This window comes from Vitis riparia, chromosome 7, assembly GCF_004353265.1.
Source record: "Vitis riparia cultivar Riparia Gloire de Montpellier isolate 1030 chromosome 7, EGFV_Vit.rip_1.0, whole genome shotgun sequence".
Taxonomy (NCBI): domain Eukaryota; kingdom Viridiplantae; phylum Streptophyta; class Magnoliopsida; order Vitales; family Vitaceae; genus Vitis; species Vitis riparia.
The window spans coordinates 29,694,320-29,714,651 of NC_048437.1; the positions used below are offsets into that span (position 1 = coordinate 29,694,320).

Consider the following 20,332-nt stretch of genomic DNA (forward strand, 5'->3'; position numbering starts at 1 on the left):
TCAAGAGGTCCTACACAGAGGTGACTATAACTTAAAATACAATTACATAATATTATAAAAAGTACTATGAAATTTCACATCATATATGTAATGGGTCATTACAAGAAGCCTCTCTTATCATCCCATTCAACTTCATCCTCATAGGCCTCTGTCGTGGCTCCAAGTAGTTGCTGATGTTTAAGGAAACCTGGTATCATCACTTGATATTTGCTTGTGATGACTTAGGATTTTGCCTATCATTTTCACCTGGAATCTACTAACTTGTTCTGAGTTGACCCCATAACCCTCTCTCAGTTGCTTTCCTTAGATGCAACTCCCCTCTATGGGGTCTGGTCATCTGTCACTCACACTCTCACACATGTTTCAACTTTCCCACCATTCTGAGAATCTGCCCCTTTTTTCGTTTTCGTTTTCCTTTCTCTTTTTATTTTATTTTCAGCTATCAAATTCTGCCCAATGCATAAGGGAGGAATGGGAAGATAAATTGAAAAATCAAGTTCTATGATATCCTATGTCATATAGGAGAAAAAGTTCCTCTTAATCTTGTAAAAGCGTTTTAAAGCTATGAGGGTCTTTTGGATTCAAAATGAAGAATATCTACACAAATGGGAGTCTCAAAACCGATAAAAATTGGAAAAAAAAGAAGAAGAAGATTCATGGTAGCCAAACTTGTTTTGTATCCCTCTTCTTATTTCCTTTCCTTTTCCTTTTCCTTTACCTCATAGTTTATACAATAACTGATTCTCAAAAGAATTTAAAGACCATCCAAGAAAATTACAGAGTCAAAAGAAAAGGACACTACAATCTCAAAACCTATCATTTCACAATTAAGACTATGCAGAATATTGAACTCCCATTCAGCCTTCCAATGCCTGATCAAGTATAATCTACTATATGGGTTAGCTCTGGTATCATGTCTAGACCCTCCTTCCACATTTTTCTTCATCAGATGGAGCAATTCACAGAGTGATTTTTCTTTGCTTTGCCTGCATGAATTTATGTAACATAAAAGAAAAGATTCACAACCCTTGATATGAAAAAATGGGGAGATTTATACAAGGAAATATAGATTGTGAGAATGAGGGGTTTATGCGTAAGACTATTACATAGTTTGTAGCAAGGTTGCCTCAGTACTGGATCATCCCCTGGAGGATCTTGACCAAATATCATCTGGCAACTCATATCATCAAAATCTGCAAACAGGAAGGCAAAATGCTGAGAATTTCATATCACTGATCATAGATTATCGAATTGAGTGCCCCTGCACTTCCCTACAAATGATTGGGACATGGAAATTAATGTGACTAAAGGTTCAATTTGGTGCTTTCATTTGGACGGTTGTGCGGATACTATACGTAGGGATCGGTCATTTAGGGATGATTGGCTTCATGAACAACTCTGTGCTTCTCTTTGAACAACAGGGTGGACTCTATGACATGTCATTAGATCATCCATAAGGCCAGTTAATGGTAAGGAAGGAAATTGGGCTTTTGCTGATTGATTTGAAATGCTTAAATCAAAGTATTTGTAATATCATTCCACATGTTGCAATTATCACCCTAGTTTTGATTCATCTACTTGCAGATTGTGCCCTAAGTGGTTCATTCATGGGGCCCTCCATTTTGATGATGATCATAGCTTCCATATTCTAGTGCAGGTACTATTGCTCTCCCCAACCATGATTATTTGTTTCCCTTTCACTTTGTTTAATTCAATAGAGTATATGTTTGATTGCTTTTGAATACTAAAATGCCTGAATACTTACTAGGGACCATGTTGACTGGCATGCCAAGGGAGTCCTTGATGAACTTCTGAGATGGATTCTTACAGAGGTTGAGACACATTCCCACACAATTTGACTCCTCCAAGAACCTGCAGATTTTAATGATAGTGGTTGGAATGGCAATGGAGTATATATATATATTGAGAGCTAGAGAGTGGAGGCAGAGTCAATGGAGGAGATTGTTGCAGTTGTAGCTAGGCAAGGAAAGATATAATAGGGTAGGTGACTTGGGCCAAAACCCCATTTGTTTTTAAGTAAATTTGAAGAGCAATATGGTGAGATTACCTGCATTTCTTTATGTGGACTACATTCTTCTCTCTTCTTCCATTGATTTCAGATTCGATCACCTGGTTAATATAATGATTCATTGAACAACCCCCATTAGATTTCATGCCTTAACATATTTCTTCATGAAAAAAGTCCTATGCCATATTCAATGATTTGTATGAACCTAGTGAATGAAGAATGAAGCTCCATCATTAACACATATGTTATGAATGGTGGGTCACTAGGAGAGGTCACAAACTAGGCCAGACCACCATGTGAGGCTGAGAGGGGCAAAACCCTGAATCCAATTTCCTTGTCTGTTTTTTTTTCAACCTACTTTTTCTTTTTCTTTTTTTGTGGGGTGGGGGGGAGGGTCCCTGTCTGGGTGTCATAGTATGATGAATTCTATGAGCAAAAAATACATAAAATAATGTTTCATATCAGTTTCCATCACCTTGCAGGGTCCAACAAGCCAGGCAAAGAACAAGGTAGTGAAGGCAGCAAAATATTCCCTCGTGAATTTGGACTGTGGCATCAATGTTCTGATCTGCTCTTGTTCATCAAAATACCAACATTACCAAAACATCTAAACAAGAAAGTAGTAATATGGAAAGAGTAAGAATCCGTTTCCTAAAGATGTTAAGAAACACTTCTTATCTTTCTAGCACTTGAAATTTTTTATTAAAAGAGTCTTTTTGAAGTGCTTGAAAGACTAGAAACACTTCTTAGAATCACTGCCAAACAAGCTCCGAAGAGATCAATACAAACCAAAAATCTGATATATCTAGCTAGCAGAAGTAAAAGGAGGACTTGCCAAGGAGAGTATAGGGCTGGGAAAGGCTTTGTTAAGAGCCTCGATGACAAGTTCACATTGCTGTATAGGATCAAAGTTCCTTGACACCATGGCAGCTGCCTCCACCAAGCTCTCATATCCACTCTTGCTGTTTCTCAAACCTGTACATAATTTTCCTTTCATCATAAGAACAAAAGGCTAAGATATATACAACCAGAAAATGAATGAAATGATCAGTAAAATGAACCTGTTGTAGCTTGAACACTCTGGGAAAGATGGTTAATGGCAATCCTATCAAACCAGTTATCAGAAAGAAGACTTGGGGTCTCCTTCACCAAGGTCAAGTTGTCTGCAGGCCTTGCCAAGACTGCTAGGATAGAAGGAGAGCTTCTGGGCTTGTGCATGCCTCTTTTCCCAGCCCAGACATGGCTCCTGTGCTGTGTTACAAGCTTGGCATCCATTGGTATCTGATACAGAGAGAATAATAATAGAGTAAGTTGGGATTTGGAGAGGGAGATGGGGTGAAATATATAAGAACAAAAGGGGAGGTGAAGCATTTGGAAGGATGGCGAAGAGTGGAATCTGGGCTCTTATGCCTTCTTGGTTGGGCCTCAAGATGCCCGTGCCGTCCATTTGTTTGTTTCCTTACAGACTGCAGATGCCCAACCCCCTCTTGTCAGTGTCACCTTCTCTCTTGGGCTTGGAGGTGTGTTTGGATATTAGGATAAACAACGTCAAATAAATAAATAAAAAATAATAATAATAAAGAGTGATGATGATGCCGATGATGCTTAATATGAAGCAAGGAGGAAGTAATTTAGGGCTTGTTTTCGAAAACAGTTTTTGAAAACTATTTTCTATTGCTTTATAAAACAAAATGATATTAAAACTATTATCTATGTTAAAACAATGTTTTAACATATCATTAATATTTTTAGAAATATTTTTTTATGTCTAGTATTTTATTTTAAATTATTCTATATGTTTGTATAATTATTTTTTAAAACAACTCTAAAAATATAAGTGAAAACGATCAAAAGATGTTTTCAAAAAACAAAAAATAGTTTTCGATTGTCAAACATGTTTTTCCATGTTTTTTATTCTGAAGAACAAAAAACCATTCTTGAAAATAGTTGTAAAAAAAACTCTTAATTTTTACGGTTTACAAATTGTGAGTAATGCCTTAATCAAAGTCTATATCTAGTGTCCACTAATTTTTTTATTTGAAAAAACATGTTTAGTAAATTTTTTATTAAAAATTGTATTTGGATGTGTGGAGCAACAAGTTGCTTATGTCAACATTAGGCAAGTAGGGAGTAATTTAATTTTTCAACCTTACAACATGTGGTATGCCTTAATCACAATCTACATCTAATATCCACTAATTTAGAAACTTGTACTTTTTGCAATGTGTTCAATTTTTTATTTGAAAATGGACGTTTAATCATTTTTTATTTATTGAAAACTGTCTCTTTTTAAATTATTTTTAAATTAAGATGTTTTTCAAAAATAAATTTTGAGTTATTTTTAGGGTATTTTTTATAGAATATTTTTAAAATAATTAAAAGGATGAAGAATAAGTCAAAAAAAATTTGCTTCATACATGCAATGTTTACTATAAAAAAAAAAAAAAAAATGCTTTTTAGAATTTTATTTTCAAGAGGGTATTTTATTTTTTTTCAATTTTTATTTATTTTATACTAAATTCTTGGTAAAAAATTGTAATATTAAATTATAAATAATGGGTCCTTTCCAAATTCCTAGTCCCCAGACAGACTGAAGATAAGGTTTATGGGAGCTTGGTTCAACTTTCAATTGAAAAGATCTTGGGCTTCAACAATGGAGAGTGTAGAGCCCATGGGCTCTGCTGATGGGCCCTGCTGGCCAACATGATTAGGTTTTTCAACCATCAATGTCATAGCCTAAATTATTCTAAAATTGGCAAATTTTGCCAAGTAATAAAAGCCAAAAAATTGAGCGGATACACCAACCTTATCCTTATTTAAATATAAAAGAAGACATATTAAGGTTCAAAATAAAATAAATTAAAAAATAGTTGGTAATCCCGTTGTTTTCATCGCACGATGATCGAGTTTTAGGATTTGAGGGCTTAAGAACTACTAAATGACATATTATAACCCGACAAATTTTTAATCATAAAATTATGCGGCATATTTTGAAAGTGACATACTTTTTATGAGTACGATTCAAATAAATATTTCAGAATTTAAAAGACAAACAAAGAAAGAATATGAATGAAAAAACTAATAAAAAATATGATAAAAGTGAGTTTTGAATTTCATAAGAATTGAAGGGTTTGTTTGGGGGCTGCTGTTGAAAACAATTTTTTGTTCTTTAGAAAAGGAAATGGTTTTGTAACTCAAAAACTAAGTTGGACAAATTTTTAACCAATTGAAAACAACTTATTTTTTAGAAAAAAAAATGAAAATATAAAAGAATATTTTAAAACTTTTTTCAACACACAGATATATATTACTTTCATAGAAAATAAATTGAGAAAATTATTTTTCTTATTTGAATTACCCAATGAAATTTTATTCTCAAAACCAATTAAAATCTATTTTTTTCAAAAATGTGATAAAAAAAAATCCAAAATTTTCATCATTTGTAATAAATAATTGGAATTAAAATGAATTTTCTATTTTCATTTCCCATTTCAACTTTCCAACAAAAATGTAGCTTAAAAATTAAAAGAAATTAATAAATGAGTTTAACACAAGAATCACATACATAGACCATGTGTTGGCCACCTTGTAATTAAATTCAAAAAATTACTTTCTTAATTTTGATTTTCACAAATAATATAAAAAATTGATATTAAACATAAATTATTTTAATAAAATTAATAAAACAAATTATAATGCATTTTATTCAACTTTAAAAAAAAATCCCAAACAGTACTTATAAAAATGAACATATGATGATGATATGCAGTGAGGAGCAGAAGTTAAAAAGACAATCAAATTAAAGTGCACAGAAATGAGTTAACAAGGAAATCAAAGTATAACTACATAAATAACCACTACTTTTAAACACAACCTACCAGTTAGGAAAGACAGCTAAAGGTAGAAAGAAAAACCCTACATAAACCCTAATGGAAGTACTTATGTGCTAACCCTAGTAGAATTCACTTAAACAAAGACTAGGCATGTCCCAAGTCTGCATCTGACTAAACCCCATCAACACAAACAATCACAGAATCAACACTGAACACCATGGCCCATCAGTGAGAGGAAAGACAACTCAATCCTTGGACTTGTTAATGAGAGACTTGTGAATGTGGGGGATGACACCACCTCCAGCAATGGTGCCTTTGATCAGGGTGTCCAGCTCCTCATCTCCTCTGATGGCCAGCTGCAGATGCCTTGGAGTGATCCTCTTCACCTTCAAGTCTTTGCTTGCATTCCCAGCCAGCTCCAGCACCTCTGCTGTCAGATACTCCAGGATTGATGCAGTGTAGACTGCTGCAGTTGCCCCAACACGCCCATGTGCAGATATCCTTGATTTCAGCTGCCTGTGAATCCGGCCCACCGGAAACTAAACCCCAGTACAAAAAATGAATTAGCACAATCAGAACCAGAGCAACCCATGAGAAAGAAAACTCAGAAAAAATATTTAAAAAAAGTCTCCGGAACCCCCGCAGCATTGCTCCCTGCAACAACTACCTTCACTGTGAAATGCTCATAATCTTGGCCAGTTTTGATCAACTACCGATAAGGGTTTGCTTGGGTACATGAATAGCCCTTCTATGTCAATAATCCAAAGCTAAAATAGAATAGAAAAACATAACGGAGGTTGTTCATCATCCAATAACTCAAAATACATTATTGTAAAAGAAATATGCTTCCTTCTATCATTCACAACTTTTGTACACGGCTCTAACCAAAACCAATAACTCAATCCAAACCAACCAAAATTGATTATATTGATTTGGTTTTCAATAATAAAAAAGGTCGGTTCAAATTAAGAATTTGAAAATTGATCTTATTAATTCAATTTTCAATTTTCTTGTCTCCTAACAATAAAAACAAAATCAAAATAACATTTTAAAAATTACATATAATTATTTGATATTTAACAAGGTTTTTTTTTATATTAGATTTTCTCAAATTAATTTTAAATAATTTAATATAATTTTAATTACGATTGCACTATGATTGAATTATGTCCTAAAAACAATATGGGTCTCCATATTTCATTAAAATATGAACAAAGCCCTAGAAAAGTATGAAACCCATGATTGAAAGTTCGATTAAAAGGCAATAAAATAACATTTTAAGTAGATTTAAAATAGTCAAAACACAATATATAAAAAATAATTTGTAGTGGGAAATCAAGATATTATGGATTATCAAATGATTAATCATATAGAAATTTACTTCCCACATCACATCATGCAACTAAAATCATCATCCACTATGGAATTCAAGTTTTGCCCACTCACCAAAATCACCTAAAAACACCTTAAGATCAAGAACAACAAGCAAGATGAGATCAGAAAATAGAGAGCACCCAACGAGAACATTGTCAAAGTCAAGGTCAAATTAATTCATAAAAATAATTCAACAAAAAAAGAAAAAAAAAAAGTTGAGATTTGTTGAGACTGGGTATTGGGTATCATAGACAGTGCATGAGACCGGGGGTGTTGTTAGAGGAGAAGGATGTTTACCTGGATTCCAGCTCGAGATGACCGGGAAACCGGTTTTTTCTTGTCCTTCTCCTTATTGGCTGCTGTGGTTTTTCCCGCCAAAAGTCCTTTCCCGCCTTTTCCAGCCATGTCCTTGTCTGTTATGATTCATAATTTCGATAAATAATAAATGGTAAATTAAATGCCTAAAGAATCACTATAAAATAAAAACCTTTTCCTTTGTTTGGTTGCTGAGAAAATGAAGAAAAGAAAATTAACATTTGACTACTACGGACGCTGATATTTGCTATTTCGGTTTTCAAAAAAAAAAAAAGAAACCAGCGAAAAAATTAAAGCCAACAAACATAAAGACAATATTACTAGTATTCTGTGTTAAAATCCCAGTCTGAAAACTCTCATTTTATCTACTTTTCCTGCATTTCCCCACCAACCAAACGAAAAATACGCTAATTAAAACACTACGAACCAAAGAACGAAGAACGCCAAAAAGAAAAACGGGTGCCTAGTTAAAGCCCTTTGCAGGTGAAACCTGTGCAAGGACCATTCTTGAACTAAAACCCATAACACTCACTTCAAATCCAAAAAAAAAAAAAAACGAAGAGAAAATAAATTTTTTTACCTAAACCCAGAAAAATCAGATGTTTTTATGAACGTAAATGCACAATATATAGCTTTAGAGAGAGAAAGAGATTAGAGGGAGAGACCTGTAGAACTTTGCAGAGGTGCTTGTGTTGAGGGGCTTGGATTCGGAGCTTGGGAAATGGCGTTTCGGAGTTTTAAATATCAGAAGAAGGCGAAAAGGCGGTTTATTTTGGGTGGGAAAAGGGTTTTCCCGGATTTCAAAATTTTAGCACTTTACCATTCTACCCTTTCTTTTTCTTTTAATTCCTAAAGAGACCTGAGACCCTGTCTTAACTTCACCCACTTGACCCACGCACGTGAAACAGCCCAACCACCTTTTTGACTGTCTTCTCCTCTGAGTCCTCTCCCTCTCTCTCTCTCTCAAAAATTTAAAATATTGAAAATTTGAAAGAGAAAGTCAGATACCTGCTTTTATTTCTTATTAGTGGGCTATTTGTTTTCTTATTGAATAAAAAAATTAAAATATTTAATTTTTTATTAAATTAAAAATAATATATTAACAATATAACTAAATTAAATTTATCATAATAAGTTTATTTGACTTTTCTTAGTTGATTTTAATAAGTTATTTTTAATTTAATATAAAAAATCAAATATTTTAATTTTTTCTATTTAACCAATAAAAAATTACCACCAAAGTTTGGTTACAAGGATTAGGATTTTAGAGAGAAAATGTAAGTAAAAATAAATAAAAATAAAATAATTAATAAATTTTTTATATGTTTTTAAACTTATTTTAGGATTAAATAATTTTAAAATATATATAATTTTAATTAATTTTAATTATATTTAATTTTTTATATTTTTTATTGTAAAACAAAATATGGGAGGTTGGAGGGTTTTTCTATTATATTTAAAAGTAATTTTTCAATATCTTTCAAATGTGACACCCAATCACACATTGCCATGTCATCAAAGAATCTCATTAATTTACATTTAAATTTCATTTTTTTTTTATATTTCAATCACTTTCTTCTATATGGGTTTTATTTATTCATATTTTTATTTGGTGATTTTGATATCATAGTCAGGAGGAGATTTAATATAATGGATAAGTTTTGATTTCAATTTTAATTTTTTAATAAAAATTATGTGAATATATTTTTTTTCTATCATATTTAAGAATATTAATTTATGTCAGCCCAATGGTTGGCTACTTGGCTCTTATCCTCTTTTGGGCCAAGTTTATCACGATTAGACAGGCCGGCCCAATCTTATAGGCGAATTATTATTAGTTGAAAAAAAAAAAACAACCGGCCGATCCGGTCCAGCCCAATTTCCCAGTCACCCACTGTAAAAGTCATAATTCATATCCTATTTTTTAAAAATTTCTAAAAAAACAGTTTCGGTTCAAAACGTGGAAAACGTAGTGTTGAAATTGAAAGAACATAAAATCGTTTTTAAGGGCAGTTGCCAAACAGGTCCCAAAGGACTTGGAAATTCTACGAAGGAAATTTGCGGCATAAGCGTCAAGTTGGGCAAACATATGAGGGTAATTCGGTCATTTTAATTGGATTTCTTCTTCCCCGTGTTTCATGCCCTCAAGTCGGGTCCGGCGGCTCTGAATCTCTTTCCTCCCTGTCGCTATTTTATCGAATTTCTGACCAAAACCCGGCCGGGAAGTTGGTAAATCTCCCACATTTCATTTCTGCCGGAGAAAATTTTCCGGCAGCAATGGCACATGCTCTCCATTTCTCAATCTCTCTATCTCCACCACCCCCTCCATTCCTCTCCAGGAGATTGAGCTCCAAACCCTATGCGTGCAGCGCTCGAAGCCCAATCTCATCTGTCCATTCCGTGAGTCCAGTCTCCGAAAATCGGTTACCTCTATCGAAAGCTCCTGTACCAGTGGTTCTACAGCCGACGACGGTGGATTCTGGCGTGATGCATCTAGATGTGGCGATGGAGGTGGAGCTGAGGGAAAACGGACCCAGGAGCTCGCGGAGGACGAAGCTCGTGTGCACGATAGGCCCCGCCACATGCGGCCTCGACGAGCTCGAAGCACTTGCCGCGGGCGGCATGAACGTTGCGCGTCTCAACATGTGCCACGGCACGCGTGAGTGGCACCGGACGGTGATCGAGCGGGTGAGGTGGTTGAATCAAGTGAAAGGATTCTCTGTGTCAATTATGATGGACACTGAAGGGAGCGAAGTTCACATGGGAGATCTCGGAGGTCTCACATCAGCCAAGGCCGAGGTATTGGTGAATCAAATCATACTCTTTCTAACTGTAATCATGAATAATTTTAACACTAATCCATCAGTTCGTATGCTTAGAAAGTACGAGGAAAATAAACATAAATTAAGAGGTTGGGTTCTGAAATTCTCTCATATTCATCTGTATTATCAATTAGATGAAACAGAATTCTCTTGCTGTTAATTTATCAATTTGATTGTCACGAACTCATAATTGAGAAGCTTCTTTAAGAGAGTTTTAATTTTGAGAGAATGATTAATTTTGTTAGCAGTGAAGTGCTATTAGGTTTTGAATTCAGGTGGGTTTTGTGATCTCTGAGAAAATGACAGGAATGTGATGCGATGGCAAATTTTTTCTTTTTTTGGCTCCTGCACTCCAGATAGCAATGTTTTAGTTTTCATAAACTGCTATATTTTACTCCCATTGGGTGAACCGGCAAAATGAGATCTTAATGTCAGATACTGACTGGGATTCAGAATGGCAGGAAACATTTTGTTATTTACATGTGATATAGCAGAAGGGCTTGGTGGTTGTAGTTAATTTTAATTGAAATGAGTTCATGCATTTTTTTTATTGGAAACGACAAAACTTCATTGAATAATGATCAAAAAGTACAAGAATGACTAGTTTGTCCTTCAAGAAAGATGGATGCCAAAACACTGAGACAGCTATAGGATGATCTCAAAGCCAAAGTGCAGAGCTGAGGGAATTTAAACTTCCCCACAAAGACCTCTAAGAGAGAAAAAAAACCTTGTTTAGCAAGTCTAGCCTTGTAGATCCACCTAAAAGAACAGCCCAACTCTGATAAAAGATCTAAAATTTGTCACTGTTTTTTAATGATAAATCTGGACAATAAATAATGCCAAATCGCCTTCAACAAAAACTTTGTTCAAGCCCAGAGAAAAAGCTAATGCAAGACCTCCAAGCAATGAGAATAACTTTGCCTCTATAGCCAACCTCCATCCTAAAAGGCTTGGGAAAAGCTTTAACCATCTTTCTTCACGCAAGTGTTTGCACATTTATTTTAAGTGTATTTATACTTCTTTACTATCATTAATTAAGAGAATTATCATGATTTTATTGAACAAGAGATTTTCCATGGTTCCACCCCTCCTCTCTATATGAGCCAATTTCACATGGAACAGATCAAGATAAAATGGGGTCTTAAAAAGGAAATTGTGGATGAAGGTGGTACTTACAAAATCATCTCCCATTTTGGTTGGTTACATCTTCTTAACTCAGTACACAACCACCTCTCTCAATGTTGCTTGCACATCACATATGCCACCTGCCATATGATCATTACTTTTGTAGTTCCTGGTACTTCAGATTTTGAATTTGATGGCATCTTTTGAATATCTCATGGGAATTCAATTGTCTCCTTGTGCTGTGTGTATAATTTTTTGGATTTGTCATAATGAATGGGAAAATTACCAGGATGGTAGCCGGCAAAACACAATATGGTAAATGAACCCTTGTCTACAGAGATGCGTTGATGCATCATATATCCATCTTCAACTTAATGAGTCTGTATGGAAATTGGATTTGATTATTATGCTCATAATTGTTGTTTTGATGTTTCTATTGGTCTTGCTGCTACTTTGATCACTATTAACTCATGTATGATGTAGGAGGCCTTGTACATGAAAATGAAGTTCGTTTCAAGTGATTCTTTGTAGAATTTGATCAGAATGATACATCTAGATGGGACAATTTTTTCTTGAGGGTCTTGGAGTCATGGAACTTGTATTAATCAGTACTTATTTTTCAGGATGGAGATATCTGGACCTTCAGTGTCAGGGCTTTCAATTCACACCGCCCAGAGTGCACAATTAGTGTGAATTATGATGGTTTTGCTGAAGGTATTACTTTCTAATTCTGTGTTTGCTGTGAAGAGATACGAGTGCGACTCCTTTTGTATATGTTGTGAGAAATTTTGAATATCCACTTATTTTCATATGTGGCAGATGTGAAAGTGGGTGATGAACTCCTTGTGGATGGAGGAATGGTAAGATTTGAGGTGATTGACAAGATTGGTCCAGATGTCAAGTGCCGCTGTACAGATTCTGGTTTGCTGTTACCACGTGCAAATCTTACCTTCTGGAGGAATGGGAGTCTGGTACAAGCGCGGAATGCTATGCTTCCAACAATATCCTCAAAGGTTGATGCTTCTTTGACAATCTTGATATAAATTTGTCAACCGAAAAACATTTTTAGAAAAATGCTATCTTCTATTTGTGTGTGGACTTTGGTGTTTGTTTTCTTCCACTTTTGATGAAATCATGTGGCAAACAATCTTGTTGAACAAAATTTTTAATACATTTTTACAAAAAATAAAATAATACATTCCTCTGTTTGTGTGTAGACCATGTTGTGCGTTTTCTTACTGCTTTGATGAAATCTTGTGGATGCATGAGTCATTAATCCCACTGCAATATGTCGTCTAACTGAAGCTTTTGTTGCTGCTGTTGGTATGGCTGATGTTTTTTTTATTCTTATATTTGTTCATTTATTTTTCTTATTGATGGCACTTATTAATTCAGAACTTGAGATATGCTGCCAGTTTCTTCAGAGGATTTTTTGCTTATTGAGAATAAATATTTTACATTCAGCTCCTCTGAAAGAATGTTTTGGTTTTTCTTATTTATGGCACTTGTTTCTTTGAAAGAACTTTTTGCTTGGTGAAAATAAATTTTTTTGGGGAAAAGTGTGTTTTGGTATACACTTCTGAGGAAAAAAGGAAAAGAAGAACCCAAATTTGTAAAATCCAAAATTAATACATTGAACTCAAAATAATTAGGATTTCATACACTTTTAGGTCAAGGATAGTATCAAGGTACTACCTTTTCCTGAATGTTACAGTATTCTTGGCTGTCTCCCCTGGTGTCTGCATTATTTGTTAATTCCTCTAGGGTCTAGTGTGATTATGCTTACGAATGAGCTTCAGTTACAGTAAGGGATGTGATGGATGTCCATGCTGACTGTCAGTTCTTTTGCCTGAAGGAATGAAAGTTTTTAGTATTTTATTGTTCTCAGACTATCATTCCATGCAGGATTGGTTGGACATTGATTTTGGGATCGCAGAGGGTGTTGATTTTATTGCTGTTTCTTTTGTTAAGTCTGCTGAAGTAATAAAACAGCTCAAGAGTTATATTGCAGGACGATCTTGTGAAAGGTAAGCATATGTGTGTGTATTGATGAGAAACCAACCTCTGTTTTTCTTGCTTTCTTTCTTTCTTTCTTTCTTTTTCCAGTTAATAAGAGAGTTATATTAGAAGTGTCAGAAGGGGTGAATCCTAACACACAGGAAATGTACATGGAAAAACCCTAGGAAAGGCAAAAGGAAAAGCACAGAAAAAGAAAGTAGAAAAGGTAGCAAGATATAGGAACAAAAAACCAACTGCAGTAAACCTAGTCAAAACAACACTAGCCACTAATAAACTCCCCACCTTTTTTAGCATAGATTTAAAAATCCAGCAAAACCAGCTAACAAGGACATATACAGCACAAAACAACCCAAAATCAAAAGGTCTTCCAACTGAGTAGTGGGGTTTGGGGTGGAGTTGGGGCAGTAGTGAGATGTTTTGACCAGCAAATATTTCTCCCACTAAAGTCCCTTGCTTTATGGGGTATCCAATCACATCTTGCCCCTTGTAGGGCTCTCAGGAACCCTTAATGGCATGTGATGTTTTAAGGCATTATGTTTATCATAGAGTCTACAAAATAAACATTTTAAACTTTCAACTGGGATTGAACTAATCAGACAAAAGATATTGCAATCAAAATTTCTAAGTTTGTATAACTCCCAAATCAATACACCAACAAAGAAACTATGATTATATGCAAGTGTATACTTCTATGGACTATTGACATTGATGTGTTTATGAGCCATGTTCAAATTTCTAACTCCTCAAGTTCATCATCCCTGTTACAAGGGAAAAAAAATCAACAAAAAAATTCATATTTATAATTAAAGATTTTTATTCTTTACTCATCATTCTTAAGGGGGAAATTCAGATTATCTGAATATTATCTTTCATGTGGTAAAGGAAATATCTTCCCAATATTTGTTGGAAGAATAATTTGACTTAAAACCTTTTATTTTTTCTTCACATGCTTTTCTCAGTGTACAATGCTTGTACATGGAATTGTTCTCGCACTTCTTTTAACTTTAAACTATTAGGCAACAATATAAAATCTTTTCAAGAAAAAAATTAAAAACGAAATTTTTCTAAAAATCAAAGATAATCTAACATGATTATCCGTTATTCTTGTGTAATGTGTCATATTGCTGATGTGTATCACACCTAAGATGTGAATACATATCCATATGCACCATATCATGTCTCACAAGTTTTTTTATTTTTTTTATATCAGTGTTATGTCTCAAGTTTTAATAGCTATACCTTCAATTATATATTACAATGCCCTATTGAGACCCTTCTTTTGCATTTTATTTAATCAAGATTGTGATAATCCAACTCTTTGGGTTTAGGCTTATGAAGCAATCACTGGTTTTTTGTTTTCACATGGAGGAATCTTCTAGTACTTTACAACTTAAATCTTAACCCTATGTTGGATATATTAATCACCCATTCTTCTACATATTTGTATCCAGGAATTTACTATGCCCATATATGTAACCGTCTTTTATTAAACAAAAATGTGGAAAGAAGACATCAAGTAGATTCAGTTGAGAAAAAACTTGTCATTTGTGGTCAAATGAAAAACTATATGATTAACTAAAATCATGATTCATTATGGGAAAAGAAAACTTTGTTTGGTAGGAAGCAAATTATTAATTTGAACAGGTAGATCATTTTTAAAGGCTAAAAGCTTAACAATGCCCTTGATCTTTTAGAATTGTAAATAAATGTGGGTTCATTTGTTTTGGTATGTGGTTAGGTGCTCACGTTGTTTGATGCCATCATTGCATCTTAACTAGGTAAAATTCTGTAGAACAACTAGGAAAGACCCTCTGCATCATTAGTAGAATGCTGGCTAATTGAGGTGATTGTTTATACAATAAACATAATCAGGTTAAGGATCCTGGGAAGGATCGGTGGAAATAATGAGAAAATTAAAAACTGTATGCATCTGTGTTAACCTCCATAGCTATAGGGCAAATGAGGGGCAGAAGAGAACTATTGAAGAGTTGGATGTAAAAAAGTGCAAGTTGAACATGTTAAAAATCGGCAGATTAAGATTGAACAATATGCAGTGTTTGAATTTGGAAAATCCTTAATCATGAAATAAGACAAATTAAGAGTAGTAATAATTTCTCTTTCACATCGGCTACTGTGCATGGAAATATGGTAGTTATTTGTTTTTCTTTGTTCCTTCATATTAAACAGTTTTCTAATTATCAAATGTCACCCATTCTAGATCTGCTTAGTGCAATTGTTTGATTTGAGAGTGGGGCAGTTGAACCTCATCCCTTTCCCATAACTGATATGTACTTCACAGAGTGATGAGTGCATGGTTTTGGTCTTATGTAGTGATGTTGCTGTCATTGCAAAGATTGAGAGCTTTGGCTCTTTGAAGAATTTGAAAGAGATCATTCAGGCATCAGATGGGGCTATGGTAGCCAGAGGAGATCTTGGTGCCCAGATACCATTAGAAGAGGTTCCGTTAATTCAAGAGAAAATTATTCGGCTGTGCAGACAGCTAAATAAGCCTGTCATTGTTGCCTCCCAATTGCTTAAATCCATGATTGAATATCCTACACCTACTAGAGCTGAAGTTGCTGATGTTTCTGAAGCAGTAAAGCAGCAGGCAGATGGCCTAATGCTTTCTGGTGAGTCAGCCATGGGTCAGTACCCTGAGAAGGCTTTAGCTGTGCTAAGAAGTGTCAGTTTGAGAATTGAGAGGTGGTGGAGAGAGGAGAAGCACAATGATAACATGGAACTCCCAGACATTGCATCTACTTCACTGGAAAGTGTTTCAGAGGAGATATGCCATGCAGCTACCAAGATGGGTAAGCAATCCGTGCCTCTCAGATGTTTAAGCTTTAGTAGAATTTTGAAATTCTATTATTCTTCAAGATAATCACCAAGCAATCTGTTTCAATTTAATGCTGTAATTCATATCAGACCTGCAACTCCCTCATTGATGCTGTTTCCTGAGTGAATTGTAAAGAAAATCTCAATTTCTTTGAACTCTATTTTAGATTACTATTCATACCTATAAGTAAATGGTGTTTTGAAATTTCAGCCAACAAATTGGAAGCAGATGCACTTTTTGTGTACACAAAGACCGGGCACATGGCATCACTCCTGTCACGTTGTCGACCGGATTGTCCAGTTTTTGCATTTACACCTAGTCCATCTTCACAGAGGCGCTTGAATCTGCACTGGGGATTAATTCCCTTCTGTCTCAGTTTCACCAATGACATGGAGAGCAATCTAGACAGGAGCTTTTCACTGCTGAAAGCAAGAGGTATGATCAAGTCTGGTGATCTTATCATTTCAGTTTCTGATATGTTGCAGTCTGTTCAAGTGGTAAATGTCCCCTGAAGAGGAGTAAGCCTCCCCTTAGTTTTGTTAGGGATTTTTTCTTATAAACTGCCTCAATTGCTCCATCTCTATTTTTTGGCTTGGAAGTTTTCATATGTTCTAAGTCATAGTGCCCAATTGTTGGTACCATTTGGTTTGAAAGCCAAAATGGTGGTACCATTTTTTTATCATTGATTCTTGCAAAACTCCTCTCAAAACAAAGTATGATCACACTAGTCATGTAGCTCTCATCCGATCAAAAGAAATATTGAATTATTTTTATTTTATTTTTTTATTTGAAGTCAAATATGCATTGATGTGGAGATGGAATACAGGTGAAGGATGAGGAATCCTCCCTAAATTTACAAAAATCAAATAGAAAGTAGATGAATGAACCTCCTCCAATATAGTAAGGAGACCTATATATGGGAGTAGGTACCACATGAGGATATACAATATAAAGCAACTCTTCACTCCATGAGGGTTAACACATCTTCTTCACAAAGAAATCGAATCAATGTTCCTCTAATTGTTATTCACACCCTTTTGATCCATTCACTGCATACCAATCGAAATGAACAATATTGAAAGTGTTTTCTAAATATTGCCGAACGCATGATTTTTCTTCAAATACACTTTTTAGCCTAGAAATGCTTTTTAAAAACATTGTCAAACAGACTGTTATTTCACATTCAAATGGCTGTTTGAATTGCTCCTTGAATGTGCCTATGGAGATCTTCGCTACTGGGAAATGAATGCATATCTCATGCAATCAATCTTAGAAACCATGGTTCAGAGCTACCAGGGAGAAGTTTGGGGGGGTGGAGCTGTGAAATTGATGGAGAATGGAGAGGGGAAACTGATTTCAAGGTTCAATGGGAGACGTGAAGTGAAACCTTTATAGGGAAGATGTGAAAGCAAAACTGATCCATCTCTTTCATTGATCTAATTAGAGACTACAATTGGGAATGTTTGGAGCTAATTCATGAAGCCAAAGATGCAAAGAAGTGCATTGATATTGTGATGCTGTGTCTTGAAATCGAGACAAAGAGAATGAAAGAATGTTCGAATGCCCATTCGAAGTTAATCTTTTGGGCCCAATTTGGATGGATTTGAATGGAACCAATTTTAGAGATGCCATGTTTTGACCTATGTAAATAGACTATAAATAAGGATGGACAATCATTTAAAAAAACTTTTGGCTGATTTTCTGTCGAGAAATATAATTTCCTAGCCATTTTCTTGGATGTGACAATATTTATCCGATCATGAATGGTTGGTTTTATTTTATTTTTTTGAAAGAAGTAAGATTTAGAGACTAGATTTATGACGAGATCATTTGAGCTAAAGGATGAAGATTTTTTTTATTGAGCTAATTAATCGGATTTGAGGAAATCTTTTCTCATAATTCTCTTATAAAGGACATGTAATTAGGGGCAGAACCACATATTTTGCCCCGCCCTTTCTAGGAAATATATTCTCATATTTTGCTCCCCTCGATTCATTTCTTATCTCCGCCATTGCATGTAATGTAATTAGAGATGACTTGATCGGTTTAGCTGTGATTTTAAAATATTGACCTACGAATGGGAGATTATTGTGATCTAAATCATCATGAAGATCGATCTTGATAATTTTTTATTTCAAGTTTTAGCTAATTTCATTTCTCTTGTATTAAAATTTTACAATATTTCTCAATTTCTTTTTATTTGTTATCATCTCATTATTTGATCAACTCAAATTACACTATCTTTGTGGATGACACTTGGTCCATCCTACGATGGTAGCGTTCAAATTTTCTTTTGATTGAGTGGGAGCCACAATCATCATTTCATATTTTTTTAAGAATGAAATTTATTCATGTAAACACCAAATTCGAACATGGTGGAAACTCACTTGTTTAGGAAATAATTCTCAAAAATTAATTTTTGAGAATAATTCCTAAAAATAATTTTCATTTTTCTAAAAAAATAAAATCCTATTTGAAAAATCAAATGCCATAAATAATTTTTCCACTTTATTATCCATCGTAGATTATGCTTGTGTATAATGCAAAAGTAATTTATGTATTCTTAGTGTTATCCATTTTTTTTTAATTTAAAAAATAAGAATAAAAAAGTACTTGGATAGGTGAATATTTATTATTTTCAACTTGGAGAAAATCTCCAATTAAAAAAAACTTTTCAAGTGAAGCATATCTCAAACATAATGATGATTGTGTATATATTCCAAATCAACATATTCCTTAATCAAGATTTTAGAAACCAAATCACATTTTTAATATGGAGATCCTTTAAACATGTCTGTAAAGAGGAGAGGCCCTACCCATCATAATTATCTCCAAGCCTAATTGTCCTTAGTCCACCTCCAATTTTGTAGACTTATTATTTTATCATTTTTTTTTTTATAAAAAAAATTATATTTATCAAAAGCATTTTTTTTTCTAGAAAGAATTAAAAAAGTGAAAAATAAATAAAAAGATTTTTTTAAAAAAAAAAGAAATATTTAAAAATAAATAAATAAATAAACGAAATTTTTTATTAGAGCAAATACAAAAATGAAAAATTTTACATTAAAATTGTCCTTTTAAAAGACGAGTTTATTTTTTTATAGGAATCTTGTCATTTTAAAAGTTAGAGTTTAGTACAAAAATTTAAAAAAAATTAATTCATTTTTTTTCTACTTTTTAATTTTTTATATTGAATTTAGATTTCAAAAGACAATTTTTGCTTCATTTTTTTCTCTTTTGATAAATTTAAAACTTAATTTTGGTATTATTATTTTAATATAAATGCATAAAAAAAATGAAACTTAGATATAAAAACTAAAATCAGGGTAAGAAAAAAAATAAGATATTAAATATAAAACCATAAATTTTAAATATAAAATAATAAGATGATTTATAAAATAATCAAATTGTTGTTTCTTTTTCCAACATTATGATTTGTAATAGGATAAAGATTCAAACCCAGCACCATCTCATCAATACACTATGTTTTTCCTCTTGGGTTGTTAAAAATTTAGATATATTTAAAACAAAAAGTTGTCTTTGATTATAATTGATTGCCTCTCTGGCAAACTTCATTTAATTTCTTCATCCATGAGTTTGATTTGATTTCCATAATCCATCATAGCTAATAGAAGCTATGTTTTCAAGCTCCACCCTTTATAGGTGTGAGGAAATTAAGCCCTAACCCACGTGGATAAATTAAAGAAGTAAAAAAAAAATGGATTAAAAAAATCAATTTAAAAGTCATTTCAAAGAATTAAGTAACATTTCTTAAATGGACAATATCTACGTGATCGAGTAAGAATTATTACAAATAATATTATATTCAATCCTCAATTATGGTGTATTAGATTCGACCCTCAATTTTGGTGTAAAGGTTTTTTGGCTCTATAAAGGTTGTTTGTTTGTTTGGTCTCATAATCTTAGACATTGTATTTGTATTAAAGGATGTTTGTGATATTACTCATCAAATAGGGGA

The 20,332-nt window shown here is 33.6% G+C and overlaps 3 protein-coding genes across 3 annotated transcripts; 1 reads left to right on the forward strand and 2 right to left on the reverse strand.

The window, feature by feature from the left end:
• Positions 1–593: 593 nt before the first annotated feature.
• Positions 594–3,353, reverse strand: LOC117918974 (beta-carotene isomerase D27, chloroplastic). Its single transcript, XM_034835972.1, has 7 exons — positions 3,091–3,353; positions 2,865–3,004; positions 2,505–2,597; positions 2,069–2,130; positions 1,766–1,872; positions 1,107–1,193; positions 594–986 (listed from the first exon to the last, which is right to left on the reverse strand). The coding sequence occupies exons 1-7, from the start codon at positions 3,302–3,304 to the stop codon at positions 946–948; spliced, it is 744 nt and encodes a 247-aa protein (XP_034691863.1). The 5' UTR covers positions 3,305–3,353; the 3' UTR covers positions 594–945.
• A 2,458-nt stretch (positions 3,354–5,811) lies between these two features.
• On the reverse strand, positions 5,812–8,322 carry LOC117917644 (histone H2A variant 1). Its single transcript, XM_034833984.1, has 3 exons — positions 8,217–8,322; positions 7,534–7,649; positions 5,812–6,401 (listed from the first exon to the last, which is right to left on the reverse strand). The coding sequence occupies exons 2-3, from the start codon at positions 7,639–7,641 to the stop codon at positions 6,108–6,110; spliced, it is 402 nt and encodes a 133-aa protein (XP_034689875.1). The 5' UTR covers positions 7,642–7,649; positions 8,217–8,322; the 3' UTR covers positions 5,812–6,107.
• A 1,225-nt stretch (positions 8,323–9,547) lies between these two features.
• LOC117919305 (pyruvate kinase isozyme A, chloroplastic-like) lies at positions 9,548–17,145 on the forward strand. Its single transcript, XM_034836457.1, has 6 exons — positions 9,548–10,350; positions 12,122–12,212; positions 12,318–12,511; positions 13,404–13,525; positions 15,849–16,327; positions 16,564–17,145. The coding sequence occupies exons 1-6, from the start codon at positions 9,829–9,831 to the stop codon at positions 16,863–16,865; spliced, it is 1,710 nt and encodes a 569-aa protein (XP_034692348.1). The 5' UTR covers positions 9,548–9,828; the 3' UTR covers positions 16,866–17,145.
• The last annotated feature ends 3,187 nt before the right edge of the window (positions 17,146–20,332 follow it).

Excerpts from the sequence above, each read along its gene's own strand:
- LOC117918974 (XM_034835972.1), bottom strand. The coding sequence starts at position 3,304 with ATGGATGCCAAGCTTGTAACACAGCACAGGAGCCATGTCTGGGCTGGG. Across the intron at positions 3,005-3,090 it reads GAGTGTTCAAGCTACAACAG|GTTTGAGAAACAGCAAGAGT; the intron begins GTTCATTTTACT and ends AATTATGTACAG. Across the intron at positions 2,131-2,504 it reads GGCTTGTTGGACCCTGCAAG|GTGATCGAATCTGAAATCAA; the intron begins GTGATGGAAACT and ends TATATTAACCAG.
- LOC117917644 (XM_034833984.1), bottom strand. The coding sequence starts at position 7,641 with ATGGCTGGAAAAGGCGGGAAAGGACTTTTGGCGGGAAAAACCACAGCA. Across the intron at positions 6,402-7,533 it reads CATCTCGAGCTGGAATCCAG|TTTCCGGTGGGCCGGATTCA; the intron begins GTAAACATCCTT and ends ACTGGGGTTTAG.
- LOC117919305 (XM_034836457.1), top strand. The coding sequence starts at position 9,829 with ATGGCACATGCTCTCCATTTCTCAATCTCTCTATCTCCACCACCCCCT. Across the intron at positions 12,213-12,317 it reads TTATGATGGTTTTGCTGAAG|ATGTGAAAGTGGGTGATGAA; the intron begins GTATTACTTTCT and ends CATATGTGGCAG. Across the intron at positions 16,328-16,563 it reads CCATGCAGCTACCAAGATGG|CCAACAAATTGGAAGCAGAT; the intron begins GTAAGCAATCCG and ends TTGAAATTTCAG.